General features: G+C 42.9%; 2 protein-coding genes across 7 annotated transcripts in view; one reads left to right on the forward strand and one right to left on the reverse strand.

The window, feature by feature from the left end:
- The window catches only part of LOC134337435 (ceramide synthase 2-like), a 106,590-nt gene extending 101,961 nt beyond the window's left edge, over positions 1-4,629 (forward strand). For 3 of the 6 annotated variants that reach the window (XM_063032438.1, XM_063032437.1, XM_063032434.1), the window contains one exon: positions 2,329-4,626. In XM_063032438.1, coding sequence (XP_062888508.1) covers positions 2,329-2,499 — 171 coding nt within the window. In that variant the 3' untranslated portion in view covers positions 2,500-4,626. Of the gene's footprint in view, positions 1-2,328 lie in introns of all 6 variants that reach the window. The other 3 variants (XM_063032436.1, XM_063032439.1, XM_063032435.1) reach the window with 3 other exon arrangements.
- A 3,463-nt stretch (positions 4,630-8,092) lies between these two features.
- Positions 8,093-19,801, reverse strand: LOC134337231 (kelch-like protein 23). The gene is made up of 3 exons (XM_063032071.1): positions 18,901-19,801; positions 12,200-12,611; positions 8,093-9,005 (listed from the first exon to the last, which is right to left on the reverse strand). Exons 1-3 carry the CDS (start codon positions 19,799-19,801, stop codon positions 8,687-8,689), a joined length of 1,632 nt encoding a protein of 543 aa, XP_062888141.1. The 3' UTR covers positions 8,093-8,686.
- Positions 19,802-20,354: the final 553 nt, after the last annotated feature.

Raw genomic sequence — 20,354 nt, forward strand, 5'->3', positions numbered from 1 at the left:
ACCTTTTATTCAGAGAGGCACATACAAGCTTTGTACTCTCAAAAATTCACTTTTGAAGGCCTCCCACTTACCAAGTGCACCTTTGCTACTAAACAGCCCGTTCCAATCCACACTTGTCAGATCCTTTCTGATACCATCAAAATTGTCCTTTCTCCAATTTAGAATCTCAACCTGCGGATGGGACCTATCTTTTTGCATATTTACTTTGAAACTAATGGCACTGATATCACGAGATGCAGTGTTCATCTACACAGACTTGTGTCTCATTCCCTAATAGCAGATCAAGTATTCCACGTTCGCGTGTTGGGACTTCTACATATGGATTAAGAAAATTTTCCTGAACACGTTTGACAAACTCTATCCCATCTCGTCCTTTTACAGTATGGGAGTCCCAGTCAACATGTGGAAATTTAAAATCACCTACTATAACAACCTTGTGTTTCTTGCAACGGTATGCGATCTCTCTACAAATTTGTTCCTCTAAATCCCTCAGACTGTTGGGCGATCTTTACTATAGTCAGACCATTCTTATTAATCAGTTCCACACATAACGCCTCACTAGACGAGTTCTCCAGTCTGTCCAGACTGAGCACTGCCATGACATTTTCCTTGACTAGTAATCCCACCCCCCTCCTTTAATTGCTTCCATTCTGTCACATCTAAAACAACAGAATCCCAGAATATTGAGCTGCCAGTCCAGCCCCTCCTGCAACCAAGTCTCACTAATGGCTACAATATCATAATTCCAGGTGTTGATCCATGTCCTGAGCTCATTTACCTTTCCTACAATACTTCTTGCATTGAAATATATGCAGCTCCAGACATTAGGCACACTATGCTCAACCTTTTGATTCCTGACTTTGTCTGAGGTTTAACAACATCTGTCTCCAAAACCTCTCCACTATTTGTTCTGGCACTCTGCTTTCCATTCCCCTGCAACTCTAGTTTAATTCCCACCATGCAGCACTAGCAAACCTTCCTGCTAGGATATTAGACCCCTTCCAGCTCAGGTGCAAACTGTCTTTTCTGTACAGGTCTCACCTTCCGTGAAAGAGAGCACAATGATCCAAAAATCTTATGCCCTCCCTCCTACACCAACTCCTAGCCACATTTTAAACTCTATAATTTTCCCATTTCTGGCCTCACTATCAAATGGCATAGGTAGCAATCCTGAGATCACAACCAACCCTGGAGGTTCTGCCCTTTAACTTAGCACCTAACTCCCTGAACTCACTTTGCAGAATCTTATCACTTTTCATACCTATGTTATTGTTACCTACATTGCCCACAACCTCTGGCTGTTCATTCTCCCACTTAAGAATGCTGAGGACTCGATCCGAGATACCCTGGCACTCAAGAGACAAATTACCATCCAAGAATCTTAATCTTGTCCACAGAACCTCCTTTCTGTTCACGTAACTAATGAATCTCCTGTCACCACAGCTCGCCCCTCCCCCACAACCTTCCCTTCTGAGTCACAGAGCCAGACTCAGTGCTAGAGACCAGACTGCTGTAACTTTCCTCTGATAGGTCATTCCCCCCAACAATATCCGAAGCGGTATACCTGTTGCTGAGGGGGATGGCCAAAGGGGTATTTTGCACTAGCTGTTTAACCCTTTTCCCCTTTCTGACTGTCACCCAGTTTCCTGTAGCCTGTACCTTGGGTGTAACTACCTCTCTATATATCTTATCTATCACCCCCTCAGCCTCCCAAATGGTCCAGAGTTCATCCAGTTCCAGCTCCAACTCCTTAACACATAGTTTTAGAAGCTGCAGCTGAATGCACTTCTTGCAGGTGTAGTTGTCAGGGACACTGGAGGTCTCCCTGCCTTCCCATATCCTACAAGATGAATATTCCACTCTCCTGCCTGCCATCTCAACTGTTCCTAACTGAGCAACTGTAAAGAAGATAAAATAACAAACTGTGGTCAAATGTGCAGAACTTAAACAGAGAATATTGATTTAAGATTCTTGTGTTCCTTAAGAAACTGGAGATCTCAGTCTAAGAGTAAGATGATCCAGTTGTTGGCCAATGATTAATGTATGTTCCTGGTTGAATTCTTAGGAAAAGTAGTTGGGGAGGTGATCATCAGAACTTTACTCAGTCAGATAGACAAGTGAAGGAGATGTCTATCTACACTTTTCAGTTCCATCTCTCTCCTGGTCTGAGACTGGAATGTTTCCTGTTTTTTGTCTTGTAGATTTAAATGATGTAAGTGCTCAGAAAGATTATGGAAGGACAGGGCAGGCAACTTGGGAACCTAAATACCCTAACTGACTGGGATTGCATTGTTGAAAATATTAATCCTCTCTTCTGGCCTTTTAAAGATCGAAAAGGATGAAAGGAGTGATGTTGATGAAAGTGATGGGACTGAAGAAGATGGAAGGATGGAACCAAAGTCTATGTCATCTACCAATCACAATGGTGTACTAAATAAAATAACAAATGGGATGAAAAGTAAAATAAATGAAAGGAACAGGCTGCCCAAAGCCAGGTAGCTGGGGATATGCAACTAAGGACAGGCCTCATTACTAAAAAAAAATTCTTTTTATCAATACCATCAACCAACTATTCAGATTCATCTTATTAAGAAATCTACAATGACTTTCAAGTACAGAAATGGTAATTAAACACCAATGGAGATGTGGTTCTTGGTATTCTCAGTCAAATCTCACATCTTTCATTTCACATGTCTTGATGTGAATATGGAGTAGATTGCTAAATACAGAATAGTCTTGTTTTGCCTGTCACCTTCATGCACTTGAAGAATTCGAGATTGGATTTGGGTACTGTATTTTGTATTGAATACAATATTGACAAAATATAAAATGGATTTGGATTCCCTGTAGAGCTTCCCTAGTTTTTCTCTACTCCAATGTTTTGTCATCGGTTCCCTTGTCCTTTTGAACACAAGTTGGTGTCCATAGCCATTGTGTTGATTCCTTCTCGAAGTGCAAAGTAACACAAGCCACAAACCTACCAGGTTGATGCAAGGAACATCTTGGGAGAGTTCAGTCAGCAATCCAGATAACAGTAAAAACATTTTGTTGGTGCTGAACTGTTTGTAATATTTATTCTTGTATTTTGTTTTTAATTGATGGCAGGACAGTCATTTTTTTGGGAACGTGGTTATGTTTGGTCTTCAGATTACAAATTCTGGGAGTATTTTGGGCAGTTTCAAACTGGATTTAGAGCTAAATCCAGCTTCGGATTTAATGTATCTTTTAGTCTGTGTTTTGAGTTTGCTGTGAAGCAACTTCTATACTAGATTATCCAAGTACTAGAATTTATTTTCTCACTAGGATGAGATTTCTACTGCAACATTTGAAGGGAAAAGGGATGCACTCCAATGTTTTAATCCTTGCAGTGCCACCTCTAATCCATTCCACTGTTGGAAATGGCTTGTAACTATTCCAGAATATTTACCACTTGGAACAATTTCCCTTTTCCAGTTCACACTGACTATGACATTATTTGTACTCATATTTAATTTTCCTATAAACCTTAACCCAACACATAGTTACTATTGGAATCCTGATTTCTGTGGGTTTTAGTGTTTAAAAGTGTAGAGATGTTAGGTTCGCAAAATTCAATAGAGGCAGCGACAATAACTTCCCTTGTAGGTGAAAAGATGCAATTACACAAGGCTTCCAGATAAACCGATTCTTGGGTTTACGTTTTGAGTTAAATGTTTAGTCTAATCTGAGAACACATCAAATACATGGCATTTCCAGATGTTTGTGTATGTGAGTATGCTCAGAGGAGTTGATGGGCATTATGTAAAGAATTCAAGCCATATTGACTTTATGACCAATTTTATCAAATTCTTGTACTGTCTGAATTCTGAACGGTAGAAAACTACTTTTTACAGGAGGAGTTTTTGCATTTGTAAACTGTAGGGTCCGGGACCATACAAGATGCAACAAAAAGAACTCTGAAGTAATCCAATGGACTTTCTTGTGTTACATATAAGTTGCTAATGTACCTTTTGAACATTAAGACTGAATGACTTTGTTGTATAGACGACAGTCTTAATTACAGCGCCTATATGTGCCTTGCTGTGAATGCATATTCTTAATTAAGTATCCAAGCTGATCACATACTGAGTGTCTGATTCTGCTCCATTTAATTTATAGTTTAATGAAGGTTTTGGTTTTGAAATAATGGAAGTTCTGAATAAATTAATTATGTGTAAGTTTTGTTTGTTTTTGTGGCTTTGACATTGAATTTGAATCCAGAGATTGCCAGTTGCTAAGTATTTACAGCAATTGTTGCCTTAATTGTTTAGATTGCCATGCATTGTTTAGTTTACTATTTTGCTGTGTTTTGACTGAAACTAAATGTTTGGAAGATGATGATATCTTGGAGATTAATTCATCCAAAGTGATGAAAGGAAGAAATGGCATTGATATTTTTTGTATGAGAATTTTCATGCTCATCAAGGTCTCCACTGTGTTATTAGTGGAAGCAATAGTGGCAACCAATTTTGAGCTTGGAAAAGATTTTGTAGATCATACACTAGAGGATGGTCTATAGAGTGGACATAAGCATAATTTTTAATTTTGCATTAGAGAGGGAATATGTCTCTATTTATCATAACATCCAAAAGATGGGCAATCCTGTAAGTCAGGGGTCCCCAACCTTTTTTGCACTGCGGACCGGTTTATTATTGACAATATTCTTGCGGATCGGCCGACCCGGGGCGGGGGGGGGGGGAGGTGGGGAGGTAGGATTGCCAACGGACAAGAGTAGCAGTCAAGTACATTGTGTTTACCCATATAGACTACAATGACCATGAAGCCTTGCGCGGGCACCAGTGTGCATGCGTGACCTGCACATGTGTGTACCTTCTGATTTTTTTTTCTACAAATCGTTTTTGGCGATTCTGTTCGGGGGGAGGGGTGTAAATCACAACTGGAATATTGGTGATTGGTGATACACTCAATTTCGTTTCTAAAAGGGTTTATCTAACGAATTTAATATTAAACACAGTGCATATTTTCCTCGCATGAATATAGTGATAAGTCAATTATCAGGGGAGGACAGGGGAGATTGAAGAAAGTGTTGAACGAACTTCCAGTAGAAGTGGTAAGAGGCAGGTTCGATATTATCATTTAAAGAAAAATTGGATAGGTATATGGACAGGAAAGGAATGGAGGGTTATGGCCTGAGTGCAGGTCGGTGGGACTAGGTGAGAGTAGCGTTCGGCACGGACTAGAAGAGCAGAGATGGCCTGTTTCCGTGCTGTAATTGTTATATGATTACATAAATCACTTATAAGCCAATAGCATCATAACATTTTAAGTAACGTTTGGATATTAAACACACAGCACATATTTTCCCCGTATAAACATATAAAATCATTGCCACACACCAATATCGCTGAATCAGTGAGAGCCCTGGGCTTGTTTCCCTGCAACAACATCAAGCGGTGATGGGAGACAGCGATACTCGAAAGGGGTTCCTTATGTCCAGTCTATTCCACAATTTAGCTTTCGTTGCATTCATTGCAGAGATATGTTGGAAATGGAAGCAACGTTTTCAGTGCTTTCATGGCTATCTCAGGATATTTAGCCTTGCCTTTGACCCAGAATGCCGGCAGAGATGTTATGTCAAACATACCTTTCAGCCCGCCGTCATTTGCAATCTCGAGGAGTTGATCTCCTTCCCGCGCTGACATGGATGATGCGCGGGTAATGACCTCGCGTGCGTTCAAGCTCAACAGTGCGTGACAGGGAATGAGGAAAGGTGCAGCTGACTCATATCGCCAAATCATATCGTTTCCTCGCGGCCCAGTAGCGCTTGCGGCCCGGTACCGGTCCGCGGCCTGGAGGTTGGGGACCGCTGCTGTAAGTGTGTCACTTTCTATGTTTTCACATCAAATATTCATCTAGGATTGTGTTCCAGTCTCTGGAGTGGGTTGAGAGCCAGACCAAAAAGCTGTCTCTGATATAACTTTAGTTGCAATTTCTAAGAGGCCCATTGATACATTGAAAGAGGGTGTGTATGGATCCTCAAACTAGAGGCACAGCATGAATTCAGTTGTTACAGGGTCCTTAGCATGAATGCCACCAACCACTGGGTTATCTGATTGTACCTTTTTGAGCTATACTGAGCCCTGTGACTATGATGTTCTCTATACTGGGGTAATCTATTAGCATGGAGTTAGATTACTGAAATATTCACTAACTCCAGGATAAACAATATTTCAACTAAAATAAATTTTATACAACACACATAAAAGTTGCTGGTGAACGCAGCAGGCCAGGCAGCATCTCTAGAAGAGGTACTGTCGATGTTTCGGGCCAAGACCCTTCGTCAGGACTAACTGAAAGAAGAGCTAGTAAGAGATTTGAAAGTGGGAGGGGGAGGGGGAGATCCTTTACACATCACGGTCTTTTAGTTTTTAATACCTCCGATTTGGGAATAATAAGTGATTTGAGACATTTGGATGTGTGTGCATAAAAACTGATGTAATGGAACAAGTGTCTTATTGAACTCTTTCGTTCCATCACTCCAGAATTACTTTCAATGCGATTGGTTGTTCCTGTATGTGTAATCTTAAAAGTCAGTGCACTCAAAGTAGTCATTTAAATGGACCGACTTTAAGAGCCCACTCTCCCCACTCACTGTACCCATCCCATTCCCAAATCTGCACCAATACCATAGTATCAGCTAAAACCTCCTGTCAATATTATTGTTTATTTTCATGCTGTCTGCACAAAATAAATAATTTGTGTATATTGATGTGATCAATTTTTGGAATTATGTTTTGTCACATTTCACCAGTTTAAAAAAAAATCACCTAATAATAATGGACAGCTTCATTCTGCTTCAAATTTGTTTTTTTTTAAATACAGCATTTTTATTTTAACGCTGGTACTTAGTTTTTCCTCAAACTGTATCTTCTCCAGTGTTAGATTGTAAGTTTTGTTATTGATGGTGAGATGGAAGGATATATCTGTGCAAACAGCATAAAACTCTTCAGAGACCAACTGCAGTCACTATAAGTATTGTCACTTACACCCAGATCACTAGCGAGAACACCAACAATGAAGAACTATTGCTCTAAGGTCAACAAATGTCATTATCCACTGTCAGTGGTGAGTAAACTGGAGTTGCACACTGTAGTGAATGAAAACTTTTTTTTCCCTCTGACAATCTGCCACTGAGATCTGTTGGGTTATTAGATCCATAAGACATAGCAGCAGAATTAGGCCATTTGGTCCATCAAGTCTGCTCTGCCATTTCATCATGGCTGATATTTTCCCTCTCAGTCCAATCTCCTGCCTTCTCCCTGTGTCTCTTCATGCCCTGACCAATCAAGACTCTATTAATCTCTGCCTTAAACATACTCAATGACGTGGCCTTCTCGGTTGCCTGCAGCAATGAATTCCACAGATTCACCACTCTGGCTAAAGAAAGCCCTCAACACCATTCTAAAAGGATATCCCTCTATTCTGAGGCTGTGTCCTCCGGTCATAGACTCTTCTATCATAGGAAAAATTCTCTCCACATCCACTCTATCAAGGACTTTCACCTTTCAATAGGTTTCAATGAGGTCACCCCTCATTCTTCTGAATTCCAGTGAATACAGGCTCAGAGACATCAAACACTCTTCATATGACAAGCCGTTCAAACCTGGAATAATTTTCACGAACCTCCTTTGTACCTTCTACAGTTTCAACAGATAAGAGGGCCAAAACTGCTCACAATACTCCCTGAGGCCTCACCAGTGCTTTATAAAGTCTCAACTTTACATCCTTGCATTTATATCCAACTGCATACACTTACTAACTGGCATTTTGTAAAGAAAGGGCAAATCTAAACAGATTTATTTTAAAGACAGAGTTTGCAGCCTTGCAAAATTAACAGCCAGTTCCCAGTGATTCTGGGGCATGAGCTGGCCAGTTACCAATCTAGGATAGTACGGAGGGGCAACTGGCAACAAACACTGAGGTTTGGATGCTTTGGAATTTATGAAGGCCATTTGATCAAATCTACTTTTTAATGAGGATCTTAAAGTTTAAACTTTAGAGCACATGGGTAATTGATAAAGTTACAAGTGCTAACAGTAATGAAAAGCTGGTATTGAATAGGAAGAAGCACAAAAGAGAGTGACAGCCAGAGGGTTTGGGGGATGGCTTAAGGGGTTGGAAACTATCACAATGCTAGGGAGGAATGAACTGATTTAACCCTGAGCCAGTTACCAGCCCAGGACAGCAAGGAGAGGCAATGGGCAACAAGTAGAGATTTAGATGCACTGGAATTAATGAAATGTGCCAGATGCCAGGCTGGGTACGGGAAAATTGTAATTGCTGTGTACATACATCTACAGATGCCTTTGGACACATCTTCAGTGATGAAGGTACCGAGAAAGACAATGCTGAGGGAGGAAGGAAAGCAGGTAGCTTACTCAAAGAGCTGGTATGGATCCTTGTAGGTACAGCCTGCAAGTGTTTCCAGTTAATGATTTCTACCTGGATTATTGAGTCAGTTTCCCATGCCTTTTGATAGAAAGGTGAAAGATTGCTAGTCAGAATCCTGGATTCAGTTGCATGGCGCTGTCCATAATAATACGAGTTGCGAGGCAATGCTGGAGCTGCGATTTCCCCTAGTCTTGACCCCACTGACGGGGTTGTTGGTGACCTAAGACCCGTAATGTTAACTATGCCTCTGCCTCCTTCAGACTCCAGACGTTGTGCTGAACTTTCCGATGGACATGCAGCCTCGTACAGGGAGCGGGCAGGGCACAGCTTTATCGACCACCTGACAGGTGTCCGTATAAGGATCGAAAAGAATCATATTTGGGATCGATGTGTTCCCTCTCCTCTCCCCAAGAAGATATATCTTCCCATTAACAGTAGCGCAACCACTGAAAAACTTCTGGTTCAAGCTTTCCTCATCCACAGGAGTCCACTCGTCCGTGTCTATGTCTAGACGAAATGTTTGACCTCCCACTACATATACTGCACCATTCAGGAAAGTGGCACATAGATCATACCTTAAACGGGTAAAGGAAATGCCAGTGTTAGTGGTGGTGTGATTAATTATAAGACTCTGGTATCCTATTGTCAGTTACAACATCATGGGTAAGGCTAACTTTAAACCGAGTCCTTTGGATAGAACTACGCTTAATTGTAAACAGAAAATACCGTGAACACTCGGAGGTCAGTCGATATTTGAAAGATATGACCTTCAGGAGAACTGGTAATTGTTACAGGTGAAGCAGATCAGTAACACTCACAACATGCTGGAGGAACTCAGCAGGTTGGGCAGCATCCGTGGAAAAGATCGGTCGACGTTTCGGGCCGGAACCCTTTGTCATGAAGGATTCCGGCCCAAAACATCGACTGATCTTTTCCACAGATGCTGCCCGACCTGCTGAGTTCCTCCAGCGTGTTGTGAGTGTTGCTTTGACCCCAGCATCTGCAGATTATTTTGTGTTTACGAAGCAGATCAGTAAGCAGATGTACACAGAAAGGAGGGGCGGGGTCACCAGCAACAAATTTCATGATAGGGCAAAAGTCAACAGTGATGATGAACAGAACTAAGCAAAAGGAGATAATAATCGGACATGCAGAGAAACAAAAAGGGACGGGGCTATAGATGTGGAATTATTGCTTGCTATAAGAGAACAAGATGAAGGGCAGTTAACCAGTGAAATTATGGTGAACGTACATTAACAACTTTTCACCCCGAAGAAAGATAGAGCCAGAGAAGAACCATGTTAAGGTGAGAGAGAAACACAAATCTAAGCAGGAAAATCAACATTTGGTCAGTTATGTAACACATTGCAATGTTTCACTGCTAATGTTCGAGCTATGACTAGAGATAACAGGGCATTGGAATGTATGTTATCCAATGGGAGAAATGTTGTTCTTTCTGGTGAGTGTGGAAGAGAGATTTTCGCAGTCTTTTGTCGGCAAGAGAAGAAGAAGGAAGACCCGTGTGGAGAGAGCTGGTAGACCACCGGATGGAGTGGACTGGGAGTGAGGGTCTGAAGATCGGCGACACTCGGAGGAGGTTGATGGTTGATACATAGCCTTTGCAGTGAGCTCCAACGTGCACTTTTGACTTTTTCCATAAAATGGGCCCTTTCAATTTTTATTTTCTTTACCAACCCTATATCCAGATTAAGATTTATAAAGTTCAATCATTTAATTGGATGTGGTGTACTGTTAGATAGTTTGCGGTGTGGGTGCAAAATATCCCAGATGAGCCCCCACAATTGTAACCCTCAAGCTCGGCCAGCATGTGTTCGTCTAGGGGAAAACAACTTCTGGCCCCGCCAAATTGAGAAATTTTGTTTGTGTGGATGCTGTGTGATGTGTTGCCCGGTTACAAATCCACACCGCAAAATATCTGATAGTACACCATATGCAATTAAATGATTGAACTTTATAAATCTTAATCTGGAAATAGGGTTAGTAAAGAAAATAAAAAGTAACCATCAACCTCCTCTGAGCATCACCAAACTTCAGACCCTCGCTCCCAGTCCACTCTGTCTGGTGGTCTACCAGCTCTCTCCACACTTCTTCTTCTCCTGCCGACAAAAGACAGCGAAAACTCTTCCAGACTCACAAGAAAGAACAACATTTCTCCCATTGGACAACATGCATTCCAAAGCCCCGTTATCTCTAGTCATAACCCAAACATTAGCAGTGAAACATTGTAGTGCGTTACACTTACAATTATGAATGTAATTAAAAAATGACGGAAGACGCAGGAGAATGACTAGTTCAAATATGTTTTATGAGAAGGCAACCAAAGCCAGAACTTATAGTGATCCAGAATACTTTTCATTCGGAGTGAGAAAGAAGAATCAAACCAGTCGCTGTACAATATAAAAAGGGAGTAAGTGTGGGGAACAGAGAAATTGAGGTGGCCATGTTACAATAGAAGTTCCCAATGAAAAGATCTGGTGAAGGAGGGGTAATAAGAGGCTAGAAGGATTCTGGAGATAGGATTTACTGTGTCAGGAGAAGGAGATAGTGAAGAGGTAGAAGTAAAGGAAGAAGATGTCAGCACTCAGCAGAACTATAATTAATTGAAATAAGGGGGTAAATGAATAAAACAAAGGTAAGGCCTTTTTGCAGCATTAGAGAAGACAGGAAAATCATACACAGATTGAACGGAGGCATTAGGAAAAGAGGGGTTGGAAAACCATGAGAGGAAAAGCATTTGTAGCGTTATTGGGTCTAAGAATTGTTGAACGTGTGATTGTTGTAATATGAAAGATAGCATAAATTTTTAGTTAAAGAACCCACTAAGGTGCAGTGGCTAAAGATGGAATGAATGGAAATGCCCTCCAGGGTAAGCAAGCAAAGAAGCAAAATGGTCCTGCTGAAGACTGTGAAAACTTGAGTATGGCTCAGCATGCATTTCAGGAAGGGTTGTTTGTGGTCTCTTGATGCAGAATGAAAAACTTGGGTTTGATCACCCTGATCCAAAATGAAATAAATTAATCCGAGACTGAGAGGGTTGCAGAAATAGTACTGTGTCTGAAAGCGAATGTTAGAAGATCTCTGGAGACCATGACAGGTCAGATAACCCCCTCCTATGCTGCATGTTTCCATGAAATTCAAGAGAAACAGGAAGCCATGAAAGTAAATGAGATAAAAAGATGATACCATTGGCAAGATGATTGGCCAATGCTGGAACCAATGGGCAGTGAATTAAACACAAAAAAATCAGATTAAGAAGTCACTTTGGAAACAAAGTTAACATATTAAGTTCAAACAACAGGAATTCTGCAGATGCTGGAAATTCAAGCAACATACATCAAAGTTGCTGGTGAACGCAGCAGACCAAGCAGCATCTATAGGAAGAGGCGCAGTCGACGTTTCAGGCCGAGACCCTTCGTCAGGAGGGTCTCGGCCTGAAACGTCGACTGCGCCTCTTCCTATAGATGCTGCTTGGCCTGCTGCGTTCACCAGCAACTTTGATGTATGTAACATATTAAGTTCATATCTTTTGTTATAATTGGAATATGTTACAAATATAACAAGTGTTAAAACAGGTGTAATGAAAGTACAGGGTGAGAGTTCAAGACTAGATGGGTGATAAGAAGAGAAGGAAAGAACAGGTGTGAAGTTCTTTGGCAGTCTGGAGAGTAAGAATAATTAAAAAGACAAAGGGTGGTGGTTCAAGCTAAAATGTGGTGGTAATGAGATGTAAATAAAGAAAAGAACGCACCGGGGAAGGGGAGAGAAGGAGATCACATCCCAAACATCTGTGTCCACAGCCAACCGCTGAACCCCGCTGTAGACATCACCGTTTTCATCCAGTCCACACAAGACATAAATGCTGGCACCATCACTGACTGCTGCTGCTCTCTCGACCGGCTGCACCATACGATGCGTGCTCTCCCACTGTGTGTCCATCACTAGTAGCCGCTCAACATCAGCAATCACTGCCTCATCAGTGCTTCCTCCCAACACGTAAAGGTACTCCCCAGCACCAACTGCACAGTGCCAGTTGCGAGACTGCTTCAGGGAAGGCCCTTCCATCCAGTTGTTTTCCCAGTGGTTATATATTAGCACCCAATCTACGCAGTACCACACTATCTCATCTCGGAAGTATCCGCCCGTAACAAAGATGTAATTACCTGTTAAAGAGACAGACAGGGAACAACTTAATCACAGAATGGAGAAACTATGGACAGTCTATACAATTAAGGTGGTTAATCTCCTAGAATTACTTCCAGAAATAGAAAATGGCAATATCTGCTTTTATTGGTATTGGTTTATTATTGTAACAGGTACCATACAGTGAAAAGTTTATACAGATCAAATCATTAAACAGTGCATTGACCTAGAACAGAGTAAAACAACAACAATGTAGAAAGTAGTGTAAAAGTTAGCAAAAAAAAGTGCTGTACAGGTAACAATAAAGTGCAAGATCATAACGAGGTAGATTGTGAGGCCAAGAGTCCAGCTTAGCATACGAAAGGTCAGTTCAAGAGTCTGACAACAATGGAATAGAAGCTAGCTTGATAGGAAAGACAAAGCAAGGAAAATCCAAGGTATTGAGGTCATGGTTTATGATGAAATATAATTCTGGTGTTGATGGGTCACAATTTTTCATAAATGCCCTGTTTTAGGCCACCAAATAGATTCTGACTTTATCCTGTTTAGCGCTGTGGTAATGCACTACTGCACCATGGATTACACCCCCAATGTAAATGGAGTTTTGTCTCTACTAGGGGTGAGGACTAAGTCATATAGTTCTATCCCTCCTGTTGGTTCAGTCTTCAGCTGTTACAGAATCAATCTGGCAGATATAAACTTTTGTATTTCACATGTCTAGTTATTATTGGTGCTACACTTAAGTCTCCCACTCAGAATGCTTTCATTGCCATTGATATTCTTAGTGCCTTATCAAGTGTTGTTGAACACAGGACAATAATCTGAGGTAGAATAATAAATGACGATCAGCAGGAGGTTTCTTTACATCTCTTTAACTTGATGCCATGTTTTTTTTTGGTTTGGAATCAGTGTTGTAGACATTGCAGATCCTCCACTACTATGCAATGACAAGATTATCAGTTTAAAAAAATTACAACCGCATCTAATCTATACTAAAACTTGGATAATATTTCAAAGTTTCTAGCTAGAGATTACGGTCAACTAAAGTTTCACGAATGCAACACCACTGCACACTTAGGCAAAATTACTTCTAATCTGTTAGCAGCAGAGTTAATAGTAATGCTTAACGGACTAGGGATTCTATGGATGCCAGGCCAGCTGACAGCAACCTGGGCTAGGTAGCTTAGCTGAAGGAGTGGCAAAAGAACTCTACAGAGAGTTAACCCATGTAAGGCTGTCGGGCCAGAGTATTTGGAGAGCATGAAGACCAGCTCATTAATGTCTTTATGGACATCTTCAACACTTCACTCATTCAGGCTGCTGTCCCCACATGCTTCAAATCAGACACCATCATCCCTGTACCAAAGAAACTCTACTCTTTCAGAACTACATGACTACCACCTGGTAGCACTGATGCCAACCATCATGAAGTGCTTTGAATGGCTGGTAATGCCACATATCAAAAACCCTACTCCCGCCACACTGGACACTCATCAAATGCTTACCAACAGATCTGCTCTACGACCAATGCTATAGCATCTGTCATGCACCTGGCCCTGACACACCTAGAAAACAACGACACTTGTGTCAGAATGCTGTTTTGGGATTTCAGGTCAGCATTCAACACTATTGTCCCGTAGATTTTGGTGAACAAGCTCCTATTGCTTGGTCTAAATACACCACTGTGCAATGGGTGTTGGACTTCCTAACGAACAGACCACCGATAGTCAGGATGCACAACCGCTTCTCCGTCCCCATCATCCTCATCACCCACTTCTGTATACTCTGCTCACGTAGGACTGCAATGACAAACACCCTGTTTATGGACTGTTAGTCCCACTCCCATCAGTCAATGGGGTGTGGTGGGTTAGTGGATAGAGGTGTTGATCAGCTTTATTGCTTCGAATCTGGTGGACCTAGCGTGGATGCTACACAGCCTCCTCCCTGATGGCAGTCCCACTTTTTGTCCCAGTGATGCTTGACGGACTAGGGATTCTACGGACAGCAGGCCTGGCAACAACAACCTGTCCGGCGACTTAGCACTCATCCTGTCAAGTATAGTATTCCAGCATGCTCCCAACATGCCTTGTAGATAGTTACTTATCACATTATATAGCCTCTGTCTTGGCCTTGTAGGCATGCTGTTATGTAGTTAGTCTATTTGAGTTTCCAGTCAATGGAGTTTGACCATGGTTTGATTCTAGGAAACCTAGTATCTAGCAACGGTGGTTTGCTGTTGCCTACTGTTGGGCGAACCAAAGAAATCGCCATTTCTCTTCCCAAATGTTCATCCACCTGTACTATAGCCGTTGACATTTGAGGTCCTAGCTCATCCGCCTTCGCCGTCATAAGTTCAGTTACTGAAGCTGCCGGATCTGCCGTTGGCCTTCGCTCGTATCCTGAGCGAGGAAACCTTGCAGGTGCTACCGTTCTGGGTCAGAGCGGCCCTGGGAGCAATGAATGACTAAGGGGTAACTCCACTTTCCCCAAAGCTCTGAAAGTCCCCAATCAGAGCCTCATCACCGGTTGCAGTTTGGAGTCATACCCAGGACTCCTTTCTAAGGTAAGGGGCCCAAAACTGCTCAAATACTCTAAGTGAGGCTTCACCAGTATTTTATAAAGTCTCAACATTACATCCTTGCTTTGATATTCTAGTCCTCTTGGAATGAATACTAACATTGCATTTGACTTCCTCACCAGACTCAACCTGCAAATTAACCTTTAAGGAATTCTACACTTGGACTACCAAGTCCCTTTGTGCCTCAGTTTTTCATATTTTCTCTCAATTTAGAAAATAGTCAGCCCTTTTATTTCTTCTACCAAGTGCATGACCATACACTTTCTGACACTGTATTCCATCACAAACAAGAGAAAATTTGCAGGGGTTGGAAATTCGAGCAACGCACACAAAATGCTGGAGGAACTCAGCAGGCCAGGCCACATCTAGGAAAAGAGTAGATGCTAGATACTGCCTGGCTTGCTGAGTTCCTGCAGCATTTTATGTGTGTTACTGAATTCCATCCGCCATTTCTTTGCCCATTCTCCTAATCTGTCTTGTAGCCTCTGCTTCCTCAAAGCTACCTGCCCCTCCACCTATCTTCATATCATCGGCAAACTTTGCAATAAAGTCGTCAATTTTGTCATCCTAATCATTGACATATAATGTGAAAAGAAGCAGTCCCAATGTCGACCCTTGTGGAACACCACTCATCACTGGCAGCCAACCAGAAAAGGCCATTCTTTGCCTCCTGCCAATCATTTGCACTCAATCATTAGTAAAGTGATAGAAGCTCCTAGAAAGTCCTAACAAGCAGCAATAGCAAACTCACTGATGGGTAGCTTTGATAGCTTAGGACCATTGAGTTCTAGCTTTAATACTACAGAGGGGTGCAATAATAGTCTCAGAAATCAATTCAAATCCCACCTTGGAGATGTAAATTTATTTTCTGAACTTAAGTGGCATCCAAGAAAAATCTATTCTTAGCAATGAGGACGACAAAAGAATTGATCATTCTAACCTTCCCTCTAACATCTAGTTCATTAATGTCCTCAGGGAAAGAAATTTAGCACCCGTTCATGGTGTGAGTCATTTGTGACATCAGAACTACAGTAACCTAGATGACATTTCACAGTAACCCTCTGAAATGTTTTGGCAAAACATTCAGTTGTATCAGAAACTACTGCAGTACAACAACTCTGCAAAGTTGCTTCCTGTTCAATTGGCCTTGCAAAGTTTATTTTATGGACAGCTGGGAGCTGTTTGGGAGAGTTGTCCCACAGATTAGTTGATTTAATGTAGTAACTTGCTGCATAGGCATATCTTGTTCCAGATGCTGAAGGTATCTCCTATAAATATGATGAAATGGCTTCTATTTGTATTTTTCTTCATCATCAAATCTTGAATCATATTTCCCTTTTTAGTTAAAAGCCATCAAATTCATAATCAGTTGGAGGCTTCAAACATCTTTGTCTTTAACCTCCAAGGCTAGAACAGTTGTGGCAGCCTTAGCCATGACAATTCATGTTGAATTATCATCTAAGAATGAATTTAGGATACTGTAAATAGAGTCTGGATTTAATCAACACACATCAAAGTTGCTGGTGAACGCAGCAGGCCAGGCAGCATCTCTAGGAAGAGGTGTAGTCGATGTTTCAGGCTGAGACCCTTCATCCTGACAAAGGGTCTCGGCCTGAAACGTCGACTGCACCTCTTCCTAGAGATGCTGCCTGGCCTGCTGCGTTCACCAGCAACTTTGATGTGTGTTGCTTGAATTTCCAGCATCTGCAGAATTCCTGTTGTCTGGATTTAATCAGTTATTTTGTTGTAAAAAGGTATCTTTAATAGAAAGTAATACACACAAAATGCTGGAGGAACTCAGCAGGCCAGGCAGCATCTATGGAAAAACATCCTTCCCTCCCCCACTACTTTCTGCTTTCCGCAGGGTTCGCTCCCTACATGACTCCCTTGTCCATTCATCCCTCCCCACTGATCTCTCTCCTGGCACGTATCCTTGCAAGCGGAACAAGTGCTACATCTGTCCCTACACCTCCTCCCTCACCACCACCCAGGGCCCTAAAAAGTCCTTCCAGGTGAGGCGACACTTCACCTGTGAGTCTGTTGGGGTCACTTACTGTGTTCAGTGCTCCCGGTGTGGCCTCCTGTACATTGGTGAGACCTGACGTAAATTGAAAGACCGCTTCACTGAGCATCTACGCTCCGTCCGCCAGAACAAGTGGGATCTCCCAGTGGCCGCCCATTTTAATTCCACTTTCCATTCCCATTCTGATATGTCCATCCATGGCCTCCTCCACTGTCGTGATGAGGCCACACTTAGGTTGGAGGAACAACATCTTATATTCGGTTTGGGTAGCCTCCAACCTGCTGGAATGAACATTGATTTCTCAAACTTCCGGTAATGCCCCCCTCCATTTCCAATCCCCCTTTTCACCCCTCTCTCCTCATCTTCTTGCCTGCCCATCACCTCCCTCTGGAGCTCTGTCCCCCTTTTTCTTTCTTCCATGGCCTTCTGTCTCTTTCACCAATCAACTTCCCAGCTCTTTACTTCATCCCTACCCCTTTAGGTTCTTCAGGTTTCAGCTATCACTTGGTGGTTCTCTCTCCCCTTCCCCCACCTTTAAAATCTACTCCTCAGCTTTTTTTCTCCAACCCTGCAGAAGGGTTTCGTCCTGAAACGTCGACTATAATTTTGTCCATAGATGCTGCCTGGCCTGCTGAGTTCCTCCAGCATTTTGTGTGTGTTGCTCGAATCTCCAGCATCTGCAGATTTTCGCTTGTTTGTGATTTAATAGGAAGTAAATATTTTAAAACAGTAGGACCATGTTGTTCAGGTGCAAGCTTAGTTGTTACACAAGTCAAAACAGATACAGTAATTGGCTAAACTCAAGCACTTCCCTTAACTATAACATATCCAAATCAGTGATGGCCCAGAAGTGTGGTGGATTGAGTGAAACATAGAAAACCTACAGCACAATACAGGCCCTTTTGGCCCACTAAGTTGTGCCGAACATGTCTCTACCTTAGAAATTACTAGGTTTACCCATAGCCCTCTATTTTTCTAAGCTCCATATACCTATCCAAAAGTTTCTTAAAAGACCCTATTGTATCCGCTGCCACCACCGCTGCCGGCAGCCCATTCCATGCACTCACCACTCTGTGCATAAAAAACTTACCCCTGACATCTCCTCTGTACCTACTCTCCAGCACCTTAAACCTGTGTCCTCTTGTGGCAACCATTTCAGCCCTAGGAAAAGGCTTCTGACTATCCACACGATCAATGCCTCATCATCTTATACATCTCTATCAGGTCACCTTTCATCCTCCATTGCTCCAAGGAGAAAAGGCCAAGTTCACTCAACCTATTCTCATAAGGCATGCTCCCCAATCCAGGCAACATCCTTGTAAATCTCCTCTGCACCCTTTCTATGGCTTTATTTGTTTCTAAATAATTATCTTTTATTATCTCCACAAGTAAAGCAATGGTTAAAATTGCTGACTTTCCTGAACCATGGGAAAAAAACAGCAATGCGGTGACAAATTTTCTTTTAAAATGTAGCATGAAGGGAATTTTACAATTAACCCAAGATAAAACGCTCTCTATGCTTGACTCAAGCACAGGGTGGGCGAAACAGACGCAGTTCATACGCCAACACGGACATGTATGGAAGTGAAGGGAAATAAAAATGTCAAGCAAACCGACAAACAAAATTCTATTACTGATTACCACAAAGCGTATCAGGGCGTGAGATGAATTATGCGTCGTGTTTCGTATACAATTCGGGTTGAGTTACCTACTGCTGCCACGGCGTATTGAGTGAGGTTTCTGCGGCGGAGAGGGGAGCAGGCCTGCCATGTGTTGCTTTTAGGATAGAACTGAAAGAGTTCTTGCTGTTCCAGCTCATGTCTTCCCCCGAGGACATACATGGCCTCGTAGCACCTGCTCCTCTGGGCCGCCGTCCAGGTGCGGGGAGGGTTGCGGTTCAGCATCTTCAGGACTCTGGTGCAGATGTCGTCCTCGCTGCTGCGCTTGGACCGTTTGATCAGCAAGTCCAGGAAAGTGAGGCTCATGAAGGGGGCTCTCACCAAGCCCAATAGCGGCAGCAAGGCCACCTCCCTGCAGCGCCGGTGGCTCGCCCACTTGACCAGAGCCTCGAACACCTCGTCCTCTTTCCGCACGTAGAGGTCGTCGCTGGCCAGCAGCTCGACGAGCGCCTCCTCGGAGAGCTGCACGAACTCCTCCTGGTGGGTGACCACGGCTTCCAGGTGTGCGAGGGCGACGCGGCGGGCGGCGGTTGTTAGGCCCGGGCACGCGAAGCGCCGCGAGTAGGTCCAGAAGCCCAGGCAGTTGGACGCGTGCAGCTCGCGCTGCAGGAAGGCGCTGCACAGCAGCTTCAGCTGGTCGAAGAGCAGGAAGTCGGCGGCCTCCAGCAGGGCCGTCACGTTGTCCCGCTCGATCTTAACCCGGCCGTCGACTGCGAAAGCCAGCAGCAGCTGAAAGACATCGGGGTCCACGCCTCGCAGCACAACATGGCGCTCAGACCTTTCCCTGGAGCCTCCGAAGAACATGGCCCGAAAGTACTCGCTGGCCCGCGACAGCACGCCCCTGTTGACACGGAACAGCCGCTGGCCGACTTCCAGGACGGTGTCGGGGGCCGGCTCCCTATCACCGTGGCCTGTTGGCTCGCAAGCCATTTTGCCCTGGCCTCCTGCTCTATATTTAGGTTGATTCAAGGAGCAGATGCGACCGGAGCCAAGTAGGACTGGCATCCAGAGCGGAAAAAAAAAGTAAGCTGCTGGTTGAACTCAGCGGGTCAGGCAAAAACCTATTTTAATAGCGTGACAAGGGTGATACTGGTCCCCCAAACCAGGGTGATAAGCAAAGCTCCTTTAAATCATATTTAATGTAGCAATGAAACCTGGTTCCGTCAAACGAAGAACGTGTAAACAGCTCTGTCAATACACGCATTATTTCCAACTAAACAGGGTTAAAAATGGAAAAAAAACTGAAAAAGTAAATCTTGAAACTTCCAAGTTCTGTACCAGAACAGATACAGTATTGCAGTTGGTTAATTATTGTTACATATACCAGGATACAGTGAAAAGCTTGTCTTGCATACAGTCGTTACAAATCATTAAAATACACAGTGCATTGTGGTGGTACAAGGTAAAATAATGCAGAATAAAGTGCGAGAGCTACAAAAGAAGTGTGGTGCAGGTAGATAAGAAAACGCAAGATCAGAACAAG

The sequence above is a fragment of the Mobula hypostoma genome, chromosome 24, assembly GCF_963921235.1.
Source record: "Mobula hypostoma chromosome 24, sMobHyp1.1, whole genome shotgun sequence".
Classification (NCBI taxonomy): domain Eukaryota; kingdom Metazoa; phylum Chordata; class Chondrichthyes; order Myliobatiformes; family Myliobatidae; genus Mobula; species Mobula hypostoma.

Bases quoted from the DNA above. Each gene is read 5' to 3' on its own strand.
- LOC134337231 (XM_063032071.1), bottom strand. From the start codon at position 19,801: ATGGCTTGCGAGCCAACAGGCCACGGTGATAGGGAGCCGGCCCCCGAC. The intron at 12,612-18,900 runs GTAACTCAACCC...TCTCTTTAACAG, and splicing joins ATACGCCGTGGCAGCAGTAG to GTAATTACATCTTTGTTACG. The intron at 9,006-12,199 runs GTGCGTTCTTTT...TACCCGTTTAAG, and splicing joins TCCTTCTCTCCCCTTCCCCG to GTATGATCTATGTGCCACTT.